Raw genomic sequence first — 18,518 nt, 5'->3', positions numbered from 1 at the left:
ATGCGCGACCCGTCTCACTCTGATGCGAGACACCCCGGTATATTGCCTCCTCGGAATGGACCGAGGGCTCGGTCGAGGGCGCACGCTGAAATTCCACACGCTCAAACATTGCGCAACAATTCCCCCAATCGCGGACCACCAGGTGGTTCCACCATCACGTACCCCGGGCTGTAATCTGGCCCATGTCAGATCGCCGGGGACGGCTTTTCGAGAAACTTGTGCCATTGTACACCCACAAGCCGAGTATTAGAGCCCACACCAAACCTATAGGGAAATACTCGTACACAACATTTTGGTTGGAAATAGCCCCTTATAGGCAGATGGAATGCCATTCTATAGGGCAACCTCCTATGGCATACCTCCCTATAGGATAACCTCCTATAGTATGCCCTCCAATGTCATACCCTCTGATGGCATACCTTCCTATGGGAACCGTCCCATGGGATACCCTCCTACCTTCCTATGGGATACTCCTACCTTCCTATGGGATATCCTCATATGGGTGGTATAACCTCTATTCATATACCTTACTATGGCATACCCTCCCATGGCATACCCTCCATATATGATATCCTCCTTTAGTATGTCCTCCTATGGGATACCCTCCTACCCTCCTATAGCATACCCTCCCATGGCATACCGTCCCATGGGATACCGTCCCATGGGATACCCTCCTACGGCATACCTCCTACTATGGTATACCCTCCTATGGCATACCCGTCAAATGGACAGCCGACTGTGGATAGCCTCTGTGGGATGTGCTCCTCTAAAGTGATATGAGAAGGTCCGTGCCTCACAAATGATGAAAGTGTCGCCTATGGGAATTTATTACCGTAGTACTGTAGGCGATCTAGTGATTGATCTCCTCTAAATGCTCTATGTGTTTATGGGAGATCCTCCTATGGAGTACACCTGAAGTCATGGGGTGACGGACTCTGGATGAAGCTTTCAAAGCACAAGGCCACGTGCCTGTGCCATGTGATCTCTGCATGTGCTCCTCGAACATGTCCAACAGTGTAAGCATTTGCGCGTCATTGAATGCTCCCACAATTTCCATCCATGAAGAGGCTTCTCCCCGTGTGGCCTGCTTGGATCAGCCGACTCCTCAGCTATGATGTCGTCACGATGAATAGCATTAAGCTTTCTAAACAGAGTTGCTCATAATTATTCATAGTTACCCATCTACCGTCAGTCCCGTCCCGGACCCTCCGAGACGAGATGAGAAGAATGCAACCGCCATGTCAATGCCCAACGCCATGTCTATGCAAAAAGCCTCTGACCCAAGGCCTACCCATACCATGCAACGGCCAGACATGACCGCGCTCTACAAAATGCAACTCGCTTTTTATCAAGATATACAGAACCTGTGTATGCAGGACATAACAACGAACAGACGCAAATCAGCACTCGTCAACCACCCACTCAGCTCTTCTCCAGGCTCTGCAGCCGCACGAGCTCGGCGTACCTCCCGTTGGCGCGCATGAGGTCCTGGTGCGTGCCCTGCTCGACGACGACGCCCTTCTCAAAGACGTAGATGCAGTCCGCCTTGGCGATGGTGGACAGCCTGTGCGCGACGGCAATGGTGGTGCGGCCCTTGGCGGCGCGGTCCAGCGCCGCCTGCACGACGTGCTCCGACTCCGAGTCGAGGGCCGAGGTTGCCTCATCCAGCAGCAAGATTTTGGGGTCGCGGATGAGGGCGCGCGCGATGGCCAGCCGCTGCTTCTGGCCGCCTGACAGCAGCGTGCCCTTGGACCCGACGAGGGTGCCGAAGCCGTCGGGCAGCGACATGACGAACTCGTAGATGTTGGCCTCGCGGCACACGGCCTCGATCTGCCCGTCGGTGACGGTCTCCGGGTTCGTCGCGCCCAGCAGGATGTTGTCGCGGATCGTGCCCGCGTACAGCGTCGGCTCCTGGCTCACGAGCGCGATGAAGCTGCGGTAGTCGTTGACGTTGAGCGACGAGATCTCGCGCCCGTCCACAAAGACGCCACCCGCGAGCGGGTTGTAGAAACGCTCCAGCAGCGCGATCGTCGTGCTCTTTCCGCACCCGCTGGGACCCACGAGCGCGATGTACTGGCCGGGTTGGACCTGGAGGTTCAGGCCCCTGAGGACGGGCACGTCCGGGCGTGTGGGATATCTAAAGTGTACGTCGCGGAACTCAATCGTGCCCTGGATGCTGTCCTTCTCGCTGCGCGAGACCCGTTCGCCGTCCTCGGACCACGTGTCGATCTGGGGCCTCCGGTCCGCGAGCTTCCTCAGCTCCCCGGCGGCGGTTTGTGCCTTGCCCATGTCGGGGGCGAAGGAGAAGATGGTGCCTGCAGATTGGGCCCCCTAGTGGTGAAGTTAGTCCTGCTACGGGTCCTAAAGTGTTGTATTCTCGAACTTTCCAAATTACGAAAGACGGGGACCTGTAAAAGGTGAAAAGTGAACTTACGAATATGACCTGACTGAAAACGAGGAAGAACTCGAAGAGCCCGTACTCCCTCTTGGCGATCAGAGTGCCACCGTACCAGAAGCCCAGGGCGAAGCACAGGAACATGAACGACTGGCTGGCTGCGTACAGGGACGAGGACTTCAGCACCGACTTTGTGCTGATCTTCAGCTGGTTGGCGATGCTCTCACGGTACTTGGCCAGCACGTCGTCCTCACGGGTCAGCGAAGCGACTGTCCTGATGGCCGTGACAGCTTCAGAGGCATAGCTGGCAGAAGAGGCATACGCTTTCTTGGAGCGGGTTTGGAACCGCGACAGCATCCAGACTCGGAAGAAGCCGCAAGCCAGCAGCACGGGCACTATTGAGATACAAACCAGGGCGAGCTTCCAGCCTATGGCAAGTGAGACGACGATGCAGGTGACGAGGGTCGAGATGGTCATGAGGATGGTTCCGAGGGTAGCACCCGAGAGTCCTGCCATGTGTGTCGTCTCCGTGCTGAGGAAGGACGTGAGGGCGCCGGCGGTGTTCTCGTCGCGGTCGTAAAACTCGACGTCCTGGCGGAGCATGGACCGGAAAGCCCTGTCGCGTGCTCTGTGGATCATACGCTCCGAGCCGAAGGCGAAGATGACGCCCTGGACCGAGAAGCAGATGAGCATGGACAGGCCCAACATCAGGTACATCAAGCACCAGAAATGGGCGCTGGCCTTGATCCCCGGGATGGTCTGAGCATTGACGGGCACGCTCAACTCGGTGATGATGTTGGCGAAGATGAAGGACATGACTGGATTGCCGCCGCCGGAAAGCGCGGCGAAGAACAGACCGACAACCATCAGCTTCCACTCTTCCTTGTTGAATGACGCAATGGTCTTGATAAGTGTCCACGTGGAGTACTTCTTCTGCTCCTCGGGCTTGCGTCCCTGAAGGGCAACGCTCGAGACCGACTTGGATGTGGCCTGGCGGTTCAGCCTCGAGGCTATGTTGGCGTCGTCTGGGTCCGCTTCATGCTCGACTGCGGTCTCACCGTTCGAAACCTTCTTCTCAGCCAAGTTCTCATGCCCGGATGCCCCATCCTCCTCATCCGTCTCTTCAACCCTGGCGATCTCCTGCGCGGTAACCAGCGAGTGATACGCACCCCGCTTTGCGAGTAGGTCATTGTGGGTACCCTGCTCAACAATGCGCCCTTGGCTCATGACGACAATGTTGTGAGCGTCTCGGATGGTGGAAAGACGGTGAGCGATGGCAATGGTGGTTCGTCCTTCCGAGGCCTGCTCCAGAGCTGCTTGTACGACACCTTCACTGCGAGAGTCCACTGCATACAGAAGGTGGTCAGTAATATTCACAAACAGACACCAGGCAGGTGGTATTGCATATGGTCGTCGACGCAGACTTACAGGCTGATGTCGCCTCATCCAGCAGCAAAATCTTGGGGTCGGATACAATGGCTCGTGAAATGGCGATTCTCTGCTTCTGGCCGCCCGAGAGCAGGAAACCGCGCTCACCAACATTCGTCTGGTAGCCCTCCGGAAGGGCGGAGATGAAGTCGTGGGCAAATGCCTTGACGGCCGCAGCCTCGATGAGCTCCTTCTGCCTCTCAGGGCTCTCGTGCTCGTGCTTGGTGCCGACCAGACCATGGCGGATGTTCTCGTAGATGGTGGTACCGAAAAGCGTGGGTTCCTGGCTGACCAGTGCGATCTGCTGCCGTAACCACCGCAGGTTGAGAGTCGAGATATCGTGGCCATCCAGGTACACCTTGCCCTTGACTGGGTTGTAGAAACGCTCGATCAGACCCACGATTGTCGACTTACCGGAGCCTGATGCGCCAACGAGGGCAGTGGTCTTGCCGGCCGGTAATTCGAGGGTCACGTCATCCATGACTACAACATCGGGCCGGGACGGGTAGATCATCTTGACGTTCTCGAGCTTGATGCTTCCCTCTACCCTCTCGAGCTTCTCACCCTCGTTAGATGAGCTGTCGAGGGCCGAGTTCCGGTCGATGGTGGTATAGATCTTTGCAGCAGCACCGAGGGCGGTCGTGAAAGCCTGCACATTGGGTGTGACGTTGCCCAGCGCAAATGCGCCGATCATGACGGACATGGCAATGGTGAGCACCTTCTGCAGGGGGATGATGCCGTCAACCAGATATCTGGAGCCCATCCAGAAGGCCAGGCCATAACACCAGTTCATGATGAGCATGAGGAATCCGATCATGATGGCAATGACACTCTTGAGCCGGATGCCGTAGAACTCGGCCTTGATAAGGTGGGCGTCATACAGCTTGGCCAGCCTGTCCTGGGTCCCGAAAGCCACCGCGTTGCGGACGGAGCTGAGAGTCTCCTCAGCAACAGTACCGCCGAGCGCATACGAGTGGATGTTCTTTTTGCTGAACTTGACGATAAACTGCGCACAGGTTGCCATGATGGTCACAATCGCCACAACGACGGAGCAGAGAATCAATGTCAGTTTCCAGTACATGATGAAGGCGATGATGAAGGCGCCGACGAAAGAAGCCAGGGCAGCCAGGGTCAGGGAGATCTTCTCGCTGATTCCGTCCTGGATCAAGTTCGTGTCGGCCGTGATACGGGTGACGACCTCGCCAGAGCCAACGTTGTCGAAGAAGCCTATGTTCTGCTTAAGACAGCTCTCGAGGTAGTGCTCCCGGATCTTGCCAGCGATGTGCTCGCCGGTGTAGATGTAGACGACGGTTGCGACGTAGGAGGTGACGAACTCGCCGATGCCGAGGTAGACAAAGATGAGGACGAGGTCGGTCATGCCGTCCATGAACTGGTCGTAGGTCTTTGTGCCGTTGAAGAAGCCGGCGAAGGTGCCTTGGAGACTTCCGAAGATAACAGTCATCACAGGCAGGATGGCTCCGGAGGCGATGGCGCATATGGACCCAATGAGCAGAAGGATAAGATCGACCCGTGTAGCATATCGATACAGCGTGGCGACGCCCACCTTGACATCCGGGGTCTCGACCTGGCGCCGTAATATCTCGGCCTGCTCAGGTGGCATGCCCTCGTAAGGGTCCGACTTCTTGTCAGCCTGAGGCCTGATGACCTTGGAATCCAGCTTCTGCAGGTCGACATGATCCTCGCTATCGTTCCCTGGTAACTTTTCGGACAGCTTTTCTGGGTCTGCCCTTGTCTTGTCCGCCCTGAGCTCGCTGTCGTTGACTGGTGTCGGGTTGCGACTAGACGAGCCACTGCTCCCGGAACCAGGCCGCTGATTTGAAGTTTCCTCAGCCATCATGGCTTGGCTGTGTGGTAAGTGTGAAGGCCAGTAAGGTTTCGCTTCGTGCCGAGAGCCCACAGAGTGTGTCGTGGGGGTGAAAGAAGTACCGGTATATTCGATCGAGCCGCTGTGGTGGCGGGTCGGCTCAGCCTTGAGACGTTCTCTTGTAAGTAATAGCGAGCGCAACCGGTAGAAAAGAAGATAAGAAGGTGGTGAGTGAGGACAATCGGTAGGTCCTACTCAAGGTATTATTAAAAACATTGAAGGTGGGTGGATAAGCTCGAGAGGGCTAGTAGGTCTGAAGTAGCAAGGGCTTGGGCGTTGAAATATGTACAAAAGAGGCCGGCCGGGAGTGGCAGATACCGAATTGTTGCTGCACAACTCGCCCCTCTCCAGGACAAGGGAAACAACCTTGGAGGGCTTGTGAGGCAGCATTGACCTGCACACGAATAAGAGAGCGACGGGGGTGGAGGCGGTACAGTAGACTGACTGGCCATCAGACTATTCAGCGGAGTTCGGACAGGCAAAGTGCGAAATGTAGGCATGCGTCCCCACCTACCCCTGTCCCAGTCCCTGTCGGCCGTCCTTCTAGAATTAGTGCTGCATGTTGTGACTCCACTGCTGACCCGGTTTTCCTCGCATTCGGTCCAAGACGAATGGTGGGCTGCTGGGGAATACGCCTGTACGAAGATGCGTAGTAAACATAGTAAACAGGCAGGACCACCAGCCATCCAGCCATCCAGCCACCCCATGGTCCGTTGCACGAGCTGATGAGTGAGACTGGACAAGCTGGGACTCGGCGATGCCATGCCATGCCATGCCAGTGGGATGGAGATGATTTGATGGTGTCGATGAGGTGGTGAAGGCTGGCATTGAGGGCCACATGGCGACAGCTCGCAGAATTACTCAGGCCGGGATGCACCGATACGGACACTTAGACTCCAGGGCTAGTAACATCCGGGCGTGGCTCAACGGCGACTGTTTCTGGCTCGCCGTTGGCCCTTGGGCGACACCGTGGCCACGGCATTCGGATGTCGCTTGGCGGGTCCCGGCCAGCGGCCAGATTCTAACTCATCTCCGACGCTGATACCGGCTAGGAACACCGGCCTGCTGCTTGTCAAGTCCTGTGGCTGGACTGAATCAGGAAGATTAAGATCGCTTGGCCGGTGTCATGACTGTACGTGCCGACAGATAAGTCTTTCTGCAGGCACTGGGGCACTCAGTATATGCCCCTCGCCGCCGCCGCCGCCACCACCATCATCACCACCACTGGCGACGGGAACGCCTGAGCGACGGCCTACCCCCTTTAGGCGGGTTCGCATCCGCAGTGACCATGTGTTTGGAACCCACCTGCCACCCTGACGCTCGTGGACGGGCCCACCTGCCCGTGGGATCCTGACCATGCAGGGCCAAGTACTCCGTAGTGTGTGTACCATGTACAGACTACGGACTACTGTATCGAGTGGCCGAGGGACATTGCGCGTGGTCGGACTTCGGGCATGCAGGTAGCTCCCCCAATCCCGGCCCCGACCCGCAGTGACTGCCTCCTTAAAACACTGGCTACTCCTGCTCGGGGTGTTCATAGAGGCCGAATAGACTCGCAAGTGCAAATAGCCATGTTTCGAACACCATAGACGGTCATGAGCGAATTTGGAAAGGGTGCGAGGGTGACTGTGTCGACAAAGTGAACATGCAATGCAAGCACATGGCTCCGAGTCGCCGAGTTCCAGAGCCAATCCACAGACGGGGGGATCAATCGCACGTCCCGATCCCGCGGGATATTACTTCAATGTGTGCAGAGGTCTCACGATAAGATTACAGGTATCATATTCTCGATACGCTCGTCATATTCCATGCTCTAGTAATTCCAACCGGGGGACGACTCATCATGCTGTAAGCTACTATGGGAAGATTTATTCTTGTTCAGACGCAGCAATATCTTCTGTCTGGTTGATCCATGGAATCACATTTCATGTAGGCCATGTTGATCCACACGAGGTTTTCCATAAAGTAGGATGGAAGAAGGGTGGTCTAATAGGAGGTTGTCTGATAGGAGGTTGTCTGATAGGAGGTTGTCTGATAGGAGGTTGTCTAATAGGAGGTGGTATAGTAGGAGGTTGTCCTGTAGGAGAATGTGCTATAGGAGGTTGTCTAGTAGGAAGTTATCCTATAGGAGGGTATCCTATAGGAGGCTGTCTGGTAGGAGGCTGTCCTGTAGGAGGGTATCCTATAGGAGGTTATCCGGTAGGAGGCTGTCTAATAGGAGGCCGTCTGATAGCAGGCCGTCTGATAGGAGGCGGTATAGTAGGAGGCTGTCTAATAGGAGGTTGTCTAATAATAGGGGGTTGTCTGGTACTGCCTGGATGGTCCATAGCCGTGGCTGTGGTGGCCATCGGACTCCACAGGTTAAGGTTAGCCCTGCGATCAGACTAATAATAAGCATCTGGGTCCGTGACATCGGTGTGGTTTCTTAATCGACTTAAGATTTCGGATTTTGTCAGAACTCTGGCCATGCCAACCAACAGCTTGCCCCACTCCTGCATGTGCCACGCCTGGGCCGCTGTGGGACGGGACGGACAGATGACAGATGACAGATCAGGTTGGGGCTCTAGATAAATCTCAAATGACTGACGAAGAGGCAACCAACACCTCGGAGTGCCTGGGTACCTGGATACCTCAGGTTGAGCACCAAATCGTGCAGACTTGCAGCGGCACACAGCCAATAATCCGCCACCCATGGAAATACGTACTTGTACTCCCTGCCAAGCAAGGGTGCCCCGCATACGTCACCCTCCCTCGCCCAGAGCTCTCTCAGCCTCGTCACTGCCCTTACAGGTAGCGTCCGTCTGGATCCGCAGCCTGCTTGAACAACGAGAGGTGTCCTTTTCTGCCTGAGCCGACACCAAGACCAAACAAATCCGATCCTATGACTTGGCTGCCGCCCCATCTTCCTTGGGAATACCTGTGACAACATACCTACTTGGCTACTCGAGCACCTACTTGGCCAGAGCCTAACTCTGGTTCTTCACGGCCACCACCTCGAGCATCCCGCCCACCATGCGCGCCCTCCACCCCGCCGCAGCGGCCCTCGCCCTCCTGGCCACCTCGGCCGGGGCCGCCAAGGCCAAGCCCCGCGACGCCATCCTGCTCTCCCAGGTCGAGTCCCTGACCCTCCGCGCCGACAGGCAGACCACCCACCGCCGCGTCCCGGCCGTGCCCCAGCTCAAGTGCGTGTCGCCCCCGGCCGTCTGCTCAAAGTACAAGGTCGACGTCATGCGCTGCGAGAACAAGGGCTCCGGCTACGACGACGAGGACGTCCAGTGGAGCTGCTCCGCCTCGCTGCCGCCCGAGCTGAAGCTCGGGTCTACCGATGTGGTGCGTGACCGAGTCGCCCCTCTGCCCGAGAGGGCGGTCAGTGAAGATGACCAGCTGACAATGGAATGCTTGTTAGATCTGCGAGGGCTACTCCTCACCAGGCGACCCTTACGTCTTGAAAGGCAGCTGTGCTGTAGAGTACCGCATGTCCCTGACGCGCGAGGGCGAGGAGAAGTGGCCCGACCTCGGAGGCGGGGACGGGTCCGACAGCGGCGCGTCCGGCCTAGCAGGCTGGGTGTTCTGGGTCATCTTCTTTTCTGTCCTGGCCTTCATCGTCTACAACGCCTTCATCAACACGCGGCGCGGGGGCGGCGGCAACGCACCGAGGCGGAACAACGGTGGTGGTTACTGGGGAGGCGGCGGAGGCGGAGGCGGCGGTGGCGGCTTCGATGATTTTGGCAACGACGACCCCCCGCCGCCTTACCCGGGCACCAACAACAGCAACAAGTCTAGGCGCACTGGAGGGAGCAGTGCACAGCGCGGAGGTAATGCGCAGCAGGGCTGGCGCCCGGATTGGTGGAGTGCCGCCGGAGGGGCTGCCGCCGGAGCAGCTGCGGGTTATGGTGCCGGGAGGATGGGTAGGAACAACAACAACAACAACAACAACCGCGGGTATGGGAACTACGGGAGCACCTGGGGCAGCGGGGGAGGGGGGCCGTCGAGGTCTGGCTCATCAGGCTCGAGTAGCGGTTCAGCCGTCAGCAATTCTCGCTACGAGAGCACGGGCTTTGGCTCAACCAGCCGTCGCTAGGTCGCTTTTGTGCTTTCGATAGCCGATCGAATTCAGCGTGTTGCCGCCATCCCCATGGTCCCTATCGAAGTCCACCTCCACGAACAAGACCTGTCTGCTTGCTGTCATGGCACATAATGGCCCAACGGGCCACGCTCGAGAGCGCCACGGGGGAGGTGACCTTGTCAATTAGTCTATGTGCAAGTGCATGGTGACATGCAAACGGCAAGGACCTCAGAGCATCTAGTAGGATCTCGCCCATCCGATATCCATCTACGTACCCTGAACAAGAAGTTTCCGACTCGGAACGCCTCATGGTTTTTGCTCCCTGACTCCTCCTGGGTATTGTTTCTCTGTACAATAGTGCCTCATCAATCCAAACACCACGTTTTATTCGTGCGAGTTGCAAATGTACGGCGCAGCTCCGAATCGAAAAAAAGAGCCACAGCAAAGTCCGTGGCGCACCCGTGCGCGTAGCGTCCTCCACCTCAGGTCAGATAGATGGGCATGATATCTGGCCGGTCGTACGGCTTGCTGCAGTTGGGGCACTTCCTCAGCCGGTTGGTAAGACGTGCCTCTGCGCATTCCTTGCAGAAGATATGATTGCAGGTCCTGAGCATGGAGTTCTTGGGGTTCAGTTGGCAGATGGAACAAAGCGCGATTTGCTGCAGCACATGTCAGTACTTGATCGGACAGGACGCGTCCTTCCGGGGCCACTTACTCTCAAATCGTTCAGCTCGCTCGACGACTTGCCGAAAGCCTTCTTCTTCCACGTCTCCAGGTCTTTTTCGGCATGCTCAAGCCGTACCTTGAGTCTCTCGGACTCGGTCTCGTGGCTGTTTGCCTTTTCCTTCTCTGCGACTGCCACGGCGTCCTTTGACTTGACCAAGTTTTGCAACTCGGTGATTTGTGACTTGACGCTGTCGGCCCGTCGGATAGCCTCGGCGCTCGAAGACTTCATATTGCGACTCTCTTCGAGGACAGCCACATTGGACTGTTTCAGATCCGTGAGTTGCTTCTCCAGGTTGCTGATCAGCGTGCGCGCCTGTGTGTCATGTTCCTTGAGCGCCGCGATGATCTCAGAACTCTTGCCGTTCTGCTGTCGAAGGGTTCTTATTTCGTTGTTGCGTATGTCCGCATCTTTCCGGGCAGCAAAATACTTCTGATCGGCTTTGCTCTTCTCCTGTATGAGAACCGCCATCCGCTCTTCCGTCAAGTGCTGATCCATGACCTTCTTCTTGGAAATGCCCATAGAGCGCTTGTACGCCTTCTCCATGGACGGCAACTCCTGGTTGATCGACTGGAAGTCCTTTTCCAATTTCAGGAATTTCTCCCGCAGCTCCTCCACGGTGATCGATTCGAGCTCGGGGCGAGACTCGGGAGCCGGCGCATCCGGGCTTGGGCGAAGTCGCTCCAGCTCCATTTCTAGGGCAGCAATGCGGTCCTCCTTGGCGCCCACCAGCTCCTTGAAGTTCTCCAAAGACGTTCGTTCCTGCTCCTGCTGGGCTTGGCGGATGCCCTTGTCAGCAAGCAGTTCGTCCCTCTGCGACCGCACGCGCGTAAGATCCGTTTCCCTGATTTGGATTTGCTCTTCGAGATCTGCCGTAACGTTCTGCGCCTCGCGCTCCAGTTGGCTTCGGAAGGATGTCCTCTCGGCCTGCAATTTCTCAGCTTCGAGGCGAAGCTGCTTATTGGTGGCCTCCAAATCGTTGACTCGCTTGATGAGATCCTCGTTCTGAGACTTGAAAGCCTTGAAGACGTCCGTACGCACAAACTCCTCGTCTGTGACGCTCTCGCGCTTGATTCTCAATGTCGAATTCTCATCCTTGAGGGCCTTGATCTCCGAGATTGCAGAATCGAGCTGTTCCTTTTGCTTAGACATTGCCACAACGGCTTCTTGGTATTTCATGTGCAGATTCTCGTCATGACCGTTGCTGTCGCCGTTATCGTCGCCATTCTCTGCAGTGGTGGGGACGGCTCGACTGGTTGAGGAGGCAAGAGCAGCTTGCTCAAGCTTCTGAACTTGTGCACTCTTTGCGCGATCTAACTTCTTCTCGGCCTTAACAACGCGGAGCATGGCTGCATCCAGGTTTGCCGAAAGCTCTTCCTTCTTATGGGCGAGGCTTTCCAGCTGTACCTTGTACTCCTTCTGCTCGGCAAGGAGAGATTTGATCTTGGACTCCATCTCAGCGATTTCGGGCTTAATGTCGCCACGATGGGTGGCCAGGCGATTGAACAGGGATTCTAAGATCGACTTGATCGCCTTGCCGTTCTCGGCAAGGTGTCTCTGGAAGAGCTGAACATCTTGAGAGCCAAGTCCGATGGATGGGGACAAGTCTGCAAGATCAGACGGGTTAGGAGCGTGCAGAAGGCAGGGAGTTGGCTGGTGAGCTTACCATGGCTTTCGGATTTCTCGGTGAATGTGCCTTCGGCAACCAGCTCCACCTCTTGCAATAGCTTGGACGTGTCAGCTGAGCCTCTTGATGGCGGGGTCTAAAGGGTATTCTCACCTGCAGCCACCATGCGTCGATGGTCCTGAGATGGACATCATAGTACTCGTATTGCTTCCCAAGCTCCTCAAGACGGGCTTCTAGTTGTGACTTTTCTCTCTTGTACTCGAGCATCTGCCGATATATTGCATCTTTTTGAAATGCCTGGGAGCCCATCAGTCAGCATGTATCCCTTCGATGAATAGCGTCGAGCGGATGGGGAGAGTAGCGACCATTCAGGGTGGGGTATGAGAGGATGCCAGCGGATGGTTGAGAGGCATTTGAGGACCTGAGCGCTCGGCATGCTGCAGCCAGCAAGCCATGCATTAGCACTGAACCAGTGGGCAAATCCTCACGGTATATTGAACCCTGAGAGACAGATACCGAAGATCAAAGCCTCCACCTGTGTGTCTGTGGTGGTGCACGGCACGTTTGGAAGGGTTTTGTTGGGCCGCGATGATAAGGGGGGTTGCTGGTGTTGTTGTGATGGATGAACAGAGACCAACGTCACTTACCTCAATCCAAGCCTCGTCCTTCATGTCGAGGGTGTCGTCACGAGACTTGCTACTGCCATTGACCTGATGTCGTTTGCTGGGAGGAGCGAGGTCATCGGCATTGTGGTTGACAGGTCTCTTCCTGTCCTCCATCTTAACGACGGGAGATGCAGGGAGAATGGCGGAGGGAGAAGTGGCAACAGGCATCAGAGACGTCGGTGAGCAGGCTGCAGGCTAGGGAAGGGGGCGCGCTGCAGGAATTCAGGTGTTGACTGGAGATGAAGAAGGCATGGACTCCAGATGGATCCTAGAGCCAGGCGATGACCTGGGTCGAGCTGTTGTGGTGATGTTCATCAAAGGGCGTGCACAGGCGGATGGGAGGTGGACGGGTGGAAGTTGAGGACATTGATTAAAGATGGAGTTTTCACGAGTCACCAAGTGCCAGTAGCCCTTTCTTGTTGCAGGTCCAGAGGCGTGTCGGAACTGCGCTAGGAGGGAGGGGGACTAGTACCGATCGAGGGTACGAGGGTACCGCAATCCCACTAAAAGTCACTGTTAGTCAATCATCTGTTGCCCGCATCTTACTTTTCGATCCCATCCTCCTGTTGCCAACTCCAAGCCTGCCACAGCCTTGCCCACTTGGCTCTGACGCCTTGCTTGCACTTCGAGCACCTACTTGACTGCAATGACGAGGCAGCCACACAAGGAAAGCGCACAAAGAGGCCTCCAGGACGGAGGCTAAGGAAAAGACCAAAGGATGAGTTCGATGCTGAAGAAAGGCGGAGGTGCCTTTAAACCCAAGGCGCCGATTGCGAGAAGACGGCCTGCCCCAGCTGCAGCAGCCCCCGCCCCTGCCGCCGTTACTGAGCCACAAACTGGGACACCAAATGGCCAGGCCTCTGCTGGTGGTGACGATGCCAGCTCGTCTAATGTTGTCGAGTCGGGCGTCGAGCCACCAAGCCAAGCCCCCATCCCGACAGCCCCGACCGAATCGCCAGCCCCATCCAGTGAACCCCATGCCTCGACTACGAGCCAGCGGAGAACAAGAAGCCCTGAGGCCAGAAGAACAAGAAGCCCTGAGGCCAGACGCACTAGGAGTCCTGAACTCAGGCGCGATGCGACTGCTAAGAGAAGTTCCGCGGTAGCTCAACCTCAGAACTCCGCTGCCCCCACCACCGCAGACACAACGAGCCTCACCCAAATCAACGCGACTCGTTCAGAGCCTTCGTCCGAGACAGCGACGACTACAACAGCCATTTCGGAGCCGGTTGGGAATGGGCCGGATCAGGTACAAGGCCCTCCAGAGCCTTCCAGCACTACGTCTGGTCAAGGAGACGCGGCGACGAAGACTAAGACCACACCGCGCAAAGGAGGTCCATCTGCGCTGAAACCTGCTGGATCCTCGCCTGCGAAGAAGGCTAAATCTGCCGCCGAGCTTACAGTGCCATCTCCCGCCCCCACGCAAGAGGTCGCGACCACATCTTCTGCAAGCACATCAATAGCACCATCGCTTGACAATGGTGAGGGATCCTCAACCGCGGCTGCGGCCACGTCCAAGGCCAAGAAACCAGCAGCAAGGCAACCCAGGAAACGGAAGGCACCTGCTGGAGCGGCTGAGAGCGAGGCGGAAACAGGCACAGAAACCGCAGGCCCAGCCAAGAAGAGAGCGCCACGCAAGAAAAAGACTGCTGCAAATAGCGGAGACAATGGAACTCAGGCAGGCGGTGCTGAGAATGGCGAGGCTGTGGCACCCAAGAAGAGGGCCCCACGAAAGAAGAAGGCGGCAGCCGCCACCAGCAGCGGGGAGGGTGGGGATGGAAATGGAGTTGCCCCTACTGAGACCGAGGGCGAAGACACGGAGGGGGCCAAGAAGGCTCGGAGAAAGCGATCGGTGACGCCCGAGGACGCTGAGCAGCAAAAGGTCGACCACGAGCAGATGGTCATGAGCGAGCTGACAAGGGACCTGAGGATCGGTGCCAAGTTCAGCAAGTACGACGAGCTGCGGGAGAGGATGCGCAAGAAGCGGGCTCGCCAGCGACTCATAAAGCTGGGCAAGCTCCCGCCGGGCGAGGAGCAGGCTGACGAAAACGCATCCGAGTCAGGGACGCCGGCTCCGGACGGGCCCAGCAAGCCCGCGCCGGCGGCGCCGCGACTGGTGGTGCAGGAGAATCCCGCCGACTCGGTCCCACAGCTCGAAATAGTGGACGGGCATATCCGGATCAACGAGGCTTCAATGCAATATGACCGACACGCTGCGGCGGACCAGGCACGAGGCGTGGTGTTCGAGCAGGAAGAGGACGACTTCACGACCCCCGTGACGCAGCGGACGTACATGCGGCGCCAGCCTCAGGGCAATTTCTGGACCGACGAGGAAACGATCAAGTTCTACCACGGGCTGCGCATGTTCGGCACCGACTTCAACATGATCTCCAAGATGTTCGGAGGCGCCAAGAACAGGCGGCAGGTGAAACTCAAGTTCAACCGCGAGGAGCGGGCCAACCCCGTCGCCGTCAACAAGTGCATCATCGGCGAGAAGGACGTGCCCATGGCCCTGGACGCGGTCGACGGCGCCGACGCCCTCGAGGAGTCCCAGGCCATCAACGACGAGCTGGCCCGCCTTAAGGCCGAGCAGGAGGCCGAGACCAGGAGGCAGGAGGAGGAGGAGGCCGCCACCAACCGCCGCAAGAAGGACGAGCTCTTCGGTCGGCGGAAGGGCGACAAAGTGCCCAAACCCGGCCACGACGCGTCGTCGCACGATGCTGACGTGGACCTCGCCAGCGATCCCTTTGGCGGCGCCGCAAACCACAACAGGGTCCCCGGGGCGGAGTACGGCGTCGGCACCGACCCGGACGTCATCGACGAGACAGACCTGCCCACGGCGGCGACCGCGCGCAAGGGACGTGGGGGAGGCAGAAGCCGCAAAGCACCCCAGACGTTTGCGGGCGGTATTGGTGGCTGAGCGGGCCGGCGAGAGCCCCTCTGCTTTGAGACAGTCTTTTGGTCTTTTTTCTTTTCTACGGCGTACGTGGGTGGTCATGAATTGCGGTTTGGTAGATACCCACGCCCTCTCGTCAATTATCTGGAAGGCGTTGGTCAAAGTGATAAAAAGGGGGTTGCAACTGTTCGACTTGGAGACAAGGAAAGGTCCAGCACAGCTGGATTGTACAGGTAAAATACGACGACTACACATGCAAAAGAATGGGCAATGCCTCGAGGCACGGAGTCAGTTTTGCGATGGTTCAAAGGGTTGGATTCTTTTTTCGCAACTATACAACGAGGCCTGCGAGGCCACTTTGAATTCAAATTATCAAAAAGTCTACGGTCACAAAATCTGGATCTGAGTCTTGCGTGTTTTATTTCTGTCGACTACCGAAAAAAAACAACCTTGGTCACAGCTTTCCTCATCCTTGCTGTCTGCCATCGCCCAACACCTGCGAGGCCCTTGCCCACTTAAAAGTGCTAAGGTCTGAGGGCTAAAAGCAAATCACGGTAGATTTGCATTTTTGTAGTGACAACTGTAAGCATGTAGCCACGTCGATAGGCACCGTTGAGGCCCACGGGACCAACCCGTCGTTTGTGAGAATGATCCTCTCTTCTCGAAGGATCTGCTCCTCGTCATATAAATCCGCGGGACCCATTACCCCGATTTTCGCTCGCAAGGCTCACAACGCCTTCGGTGCCCGTTTGCCCCAGCTTCCTTATCCTCCTTCCAATAAGCGATTCTGAAGAATAGAGTTTGCCAAATAGAGAGAGCCGATTACTGGGCATTAGGAGGCTCGTCGTCATCAGGCTGGTCAAACAGAAAGTTGGCGGCAAGTTCCTCGTTCTTGTCGCACGCAAAATAAGCCTGGATGGCCTGGTCACGGTCGAACCCGAGGCGGCAAAGCTGTCTCCTGTTAGCGCTGTTTATCCAAGCAGAGAAGAAAGTAGAGACTACGCACTCGCTCGATAGCGTCCCGCTCCTCCTCGGTCACGGCGATGGCCTGAGCTCCCGGAGGCAGTGGGGCATCGTCGTCAGCGTCCTCGCCAAGCAAGCTGAGGAATTGCTCGGGGTTCTGGGCGATCAGCTGGGCCAGTTGAGGGTTGCTTGCTCCGAGCTGTTGCAAGATAGGCTCCAGCATTTGGGGCTGCTGTTGGACAACTTGGCGAAGCTGTTGAAACTGGGGGTTGTGTCGCAGGAAGTCCAGGTTTCCGAGTCCTTGCCCGCCGGCAGCCGCGGCTGCCACGGCGGCAGCGGCTCCCGCCCCAGCGCCGCGAGCCCCAGCGCCGCCGGAGCCACCTCGCCCCTGTTGTGCGGCTAGGTCGAAAAGATTGACACTACCGTCATCACCACCTCCGGCGGCCGGGGCAGCAGCCGGGGCAGAGGGCGCAGCTGGCTGGGCGGCTGGCGCGGGCTGCTGCTCTTGCTGCAGGTTTTCTGGGATCCCCTAATATCTCATCAGCTACATGTACCCACCACCTTGTTGCACGGCCTTGCTCACATTCAAGAGGTACTCGACGGCACGATCTGGGTTGTTGAAAGCGGCGCGCATGGCAGCATCGATTTGGGAGCGCTCAAACCCCATGGCCTCCATGTTCGCGATGGCCTCGGCACGCTGACCACCCAAAGCCAAGGCGTTGGGGTCGTTGTAGGTGGCTTCCGAGCCACGCGCCGCGGGGGTAGGCGTGGCAGGTGCGGCGGCGGCCGGGGTGGAACTCGTCGCGGCTGGGGCAGCCGGTGGTGCTGGGGTGGAGGACTGAGCAGCTGGGGCGGGAGTCGCGGGTACGTTGGAAGACGACGATGAAGCGGCGGGTTTGGGTTCGGCTTTGGGCTGTAAGTTGTCAGCACTCGGGCCCGGCAAGAGAGGGTGGCGAATGTGGCGATGGGGGAAGCTACCTTGTTCACCACGCAGACGACGAAACCTTTCTCCTCAATCTTGTAGGACTCGACCGTGTCTTCATCCTTCAAGATTTTGCCTACGGCCTGGTCAACGAGATGTTTGCGCCGGAAAAGGTAACCGAGGTTTCACAAACCGGCGTGGATCAGCTTCTGCAGCTTGGGCTCCCATCCTTTCTCCTCGGAGATCTTTTGCTTGACCGTGGAGATCTACATTAGGTGGTGGTCAGCCTTGCTGGAGCTCGGTCGCATCAACGGGGGCCTCGAATGCGCCTGGCCCGTGTCCGGGAGCAGAGGCGCGGGCTGGAGCCTAGAGGAGGGTGGGTGTGCTGGCATACCAGATCAGAGGGTTCGCAGTCGATGACGAACTTCTGCTGCTTGAGGTCCTACAGTATAGGTAGATGCGTCAGCTGGTGTTGCCCAAACAGAATGGGGAGGGGCTGGGCCGATGCGAGCATGCCGCAGAGGCTGGAACATGTCGATTCACAAAAGTCGAGCTCTGCCCGCCGGGCTGGGCATCTGACGCACCTTAAAAGTGACCTTCATGGTGGGCAAGAGTAAACCTGGGGTGGACTTCTCTTCTGCGGAGGATGCACAGTGATGTATGTCGATGAGAGAGGGACCAGGAGAGCAGGTCCTACGGGGCGGGAGAGGGTTGGAGGTTGGGAAGGGAAGGTGGACGGGTGGACGATGTCGAGGTAGAGGTCGAGTTGGGGTCCGTTCAAGTCCAAGGCTGTCAGTCAGTGCTGCTGTGCTGGTGGGTGGGGTTAGCTGCGCAGCGGCCTTGGGCGAGGGAGGATTTGGAAGGTCAGCGGCTGGCAGCAGAGGTCGGCCTGGCCAATGTGGTGGGGCAGGCTAGCGCGGCTCATGGATGCCTTGAGGGCTGGCTTG

General features: G+C 57.4%; 5 protein-coding genes across 5 annotated transcripts; 2 read left to right on the top strand and 3 right to left on the bottom strand.

Annotated features, from left to right (window-relative positions):
- Positions 1 to 1,079: 1,079 nt before the first annotated feature.
- KVR01_013487 (uncharacterized protein) lies at positions 1,080 to 6,157 on the bottom strand. Its single transcript, XM_044782536.1, has 3 exons — positions 3,824 to 6,157; positions 2,435 to 3,741; positions 1,080 to 2,331 (listed from the first exon to the last, which is right to left on the bottom strand). Exons 1-3 carry the CDS (start codon positions 5,679 to 5,681, stop codon positions 1,423 to 1,425), a joined length of 4,074 nt encoding a protein of 1,357 aa, XP_044637568.1. The 5' UTR covers positions 5,682 to 6,157; the 3' UTR covers positions 1,080 to 1,422.
- Positions 6,158 to 8,720: 2,563 nt separating this feature from the next.
- Positions 8,721 to 9,789, top strand: KVR01_013439 (uncharacterized protein; the record flags this gene model as incomplete). Its single annotated transcript, XM_044786247.1, has 2 exons — positions 8,721 to 9,038; positions 9,115 to 9,789. 2 exons carry the CDS (start codon positions 8,721 to 8,723, stop codon positions 9,787 to 9,789), a joined length of 993 nt encoding a protein of 330 aa, XP_044637520.1.
- A 467-nt stretch (positions 9,790 to 10,256) lies between these two features.
- Positions 10,257 to 12,904, bottom strand: KVR01_013499 (E3 ubiquitin-protein ligase BRE1; the record flags this gene model as incomplete). The annotated part of the gene is made up of 5 exons (XM_044789376.1): positions 10,257 to 10,433; positions 10,490 to 12,105; positions 12,165 to 12,225; positions 12,279 to 12,422; positions 12,773 to 12,904. The coding sequence occupies 5 exons, from the start codon at positions 12,902 to 12,904 to the stop codon at positions 10,257 to 10,259; spliced, it is 2,130 nt and encodes a 709-aa protein (XP_044637580.1).
- A 449-nt stretch (positions 12,905 to 13,353) lies between these two features.
- Positions 13,354 to 16,067, top strand: KVR01_013433 (uncharacterized protein). The gene has a single exon (XM_044785359.1). It carries the CDS (start codon positions 13,509 to 13,511, stop codon positions 15,708 to 15,710), a length of 2,202 nt encoding a protein of 733 aa, XP_044637514.1. The 5' UTR covers positions 13,354 to 13,508; the 3' UTR covers positions 15,711 to 16,067.
- A 14-nt stretch (positions 16,068 to 16,081) lies between these two features.
- Positions 16,082 to 18,516, bottom strand: KVR01_013445 (uncharacterized protein). The gene is made up of 7 exons (XM_044785642.1): positions 18,156 to 18,516; positions 17,966 to 18,013; positions 17,765 to 17,837; positions 17,628 to 17,707; positions 17,233 to 17,562; positions 16,693 to 17,178; positions 16,082 to 16,637 (listed from the first exon to the last, which is right to left on the bottom strand). Exons 1-7 carry the CDS (start codon positions 18,171 to 18,173, stop codon positions 16,509 to 16,511), a joined length of 1,164 nt encoding a protein of 387 aa, XP_044637526.1. The 5' UTR covers positions 18,174 to 18,516; the 3' UTR covers positions 16,082 to 16,508.
- Between the last annotated feature and the right edge of the window lie 2 nt (positions 18,517 to 18,518).

Source organism: Diaporthe batatas (assembly GCF_019321695.1).
Source record: "Diaporthe batatas strain CRI 302-4 chromosome Unknown Contig00027, whole genome shotgun sequence".
NCBI classification, from domain to species: Eukaryota; Fungi; Ascomycota; class Sordariomycetes; order Diaporthales; family Diaporthaceae; genus Diaporthe; species Diaporthe batatas.
This window is presented reverse-complemented; position numbering and strand designations above follow the sequence as displayed.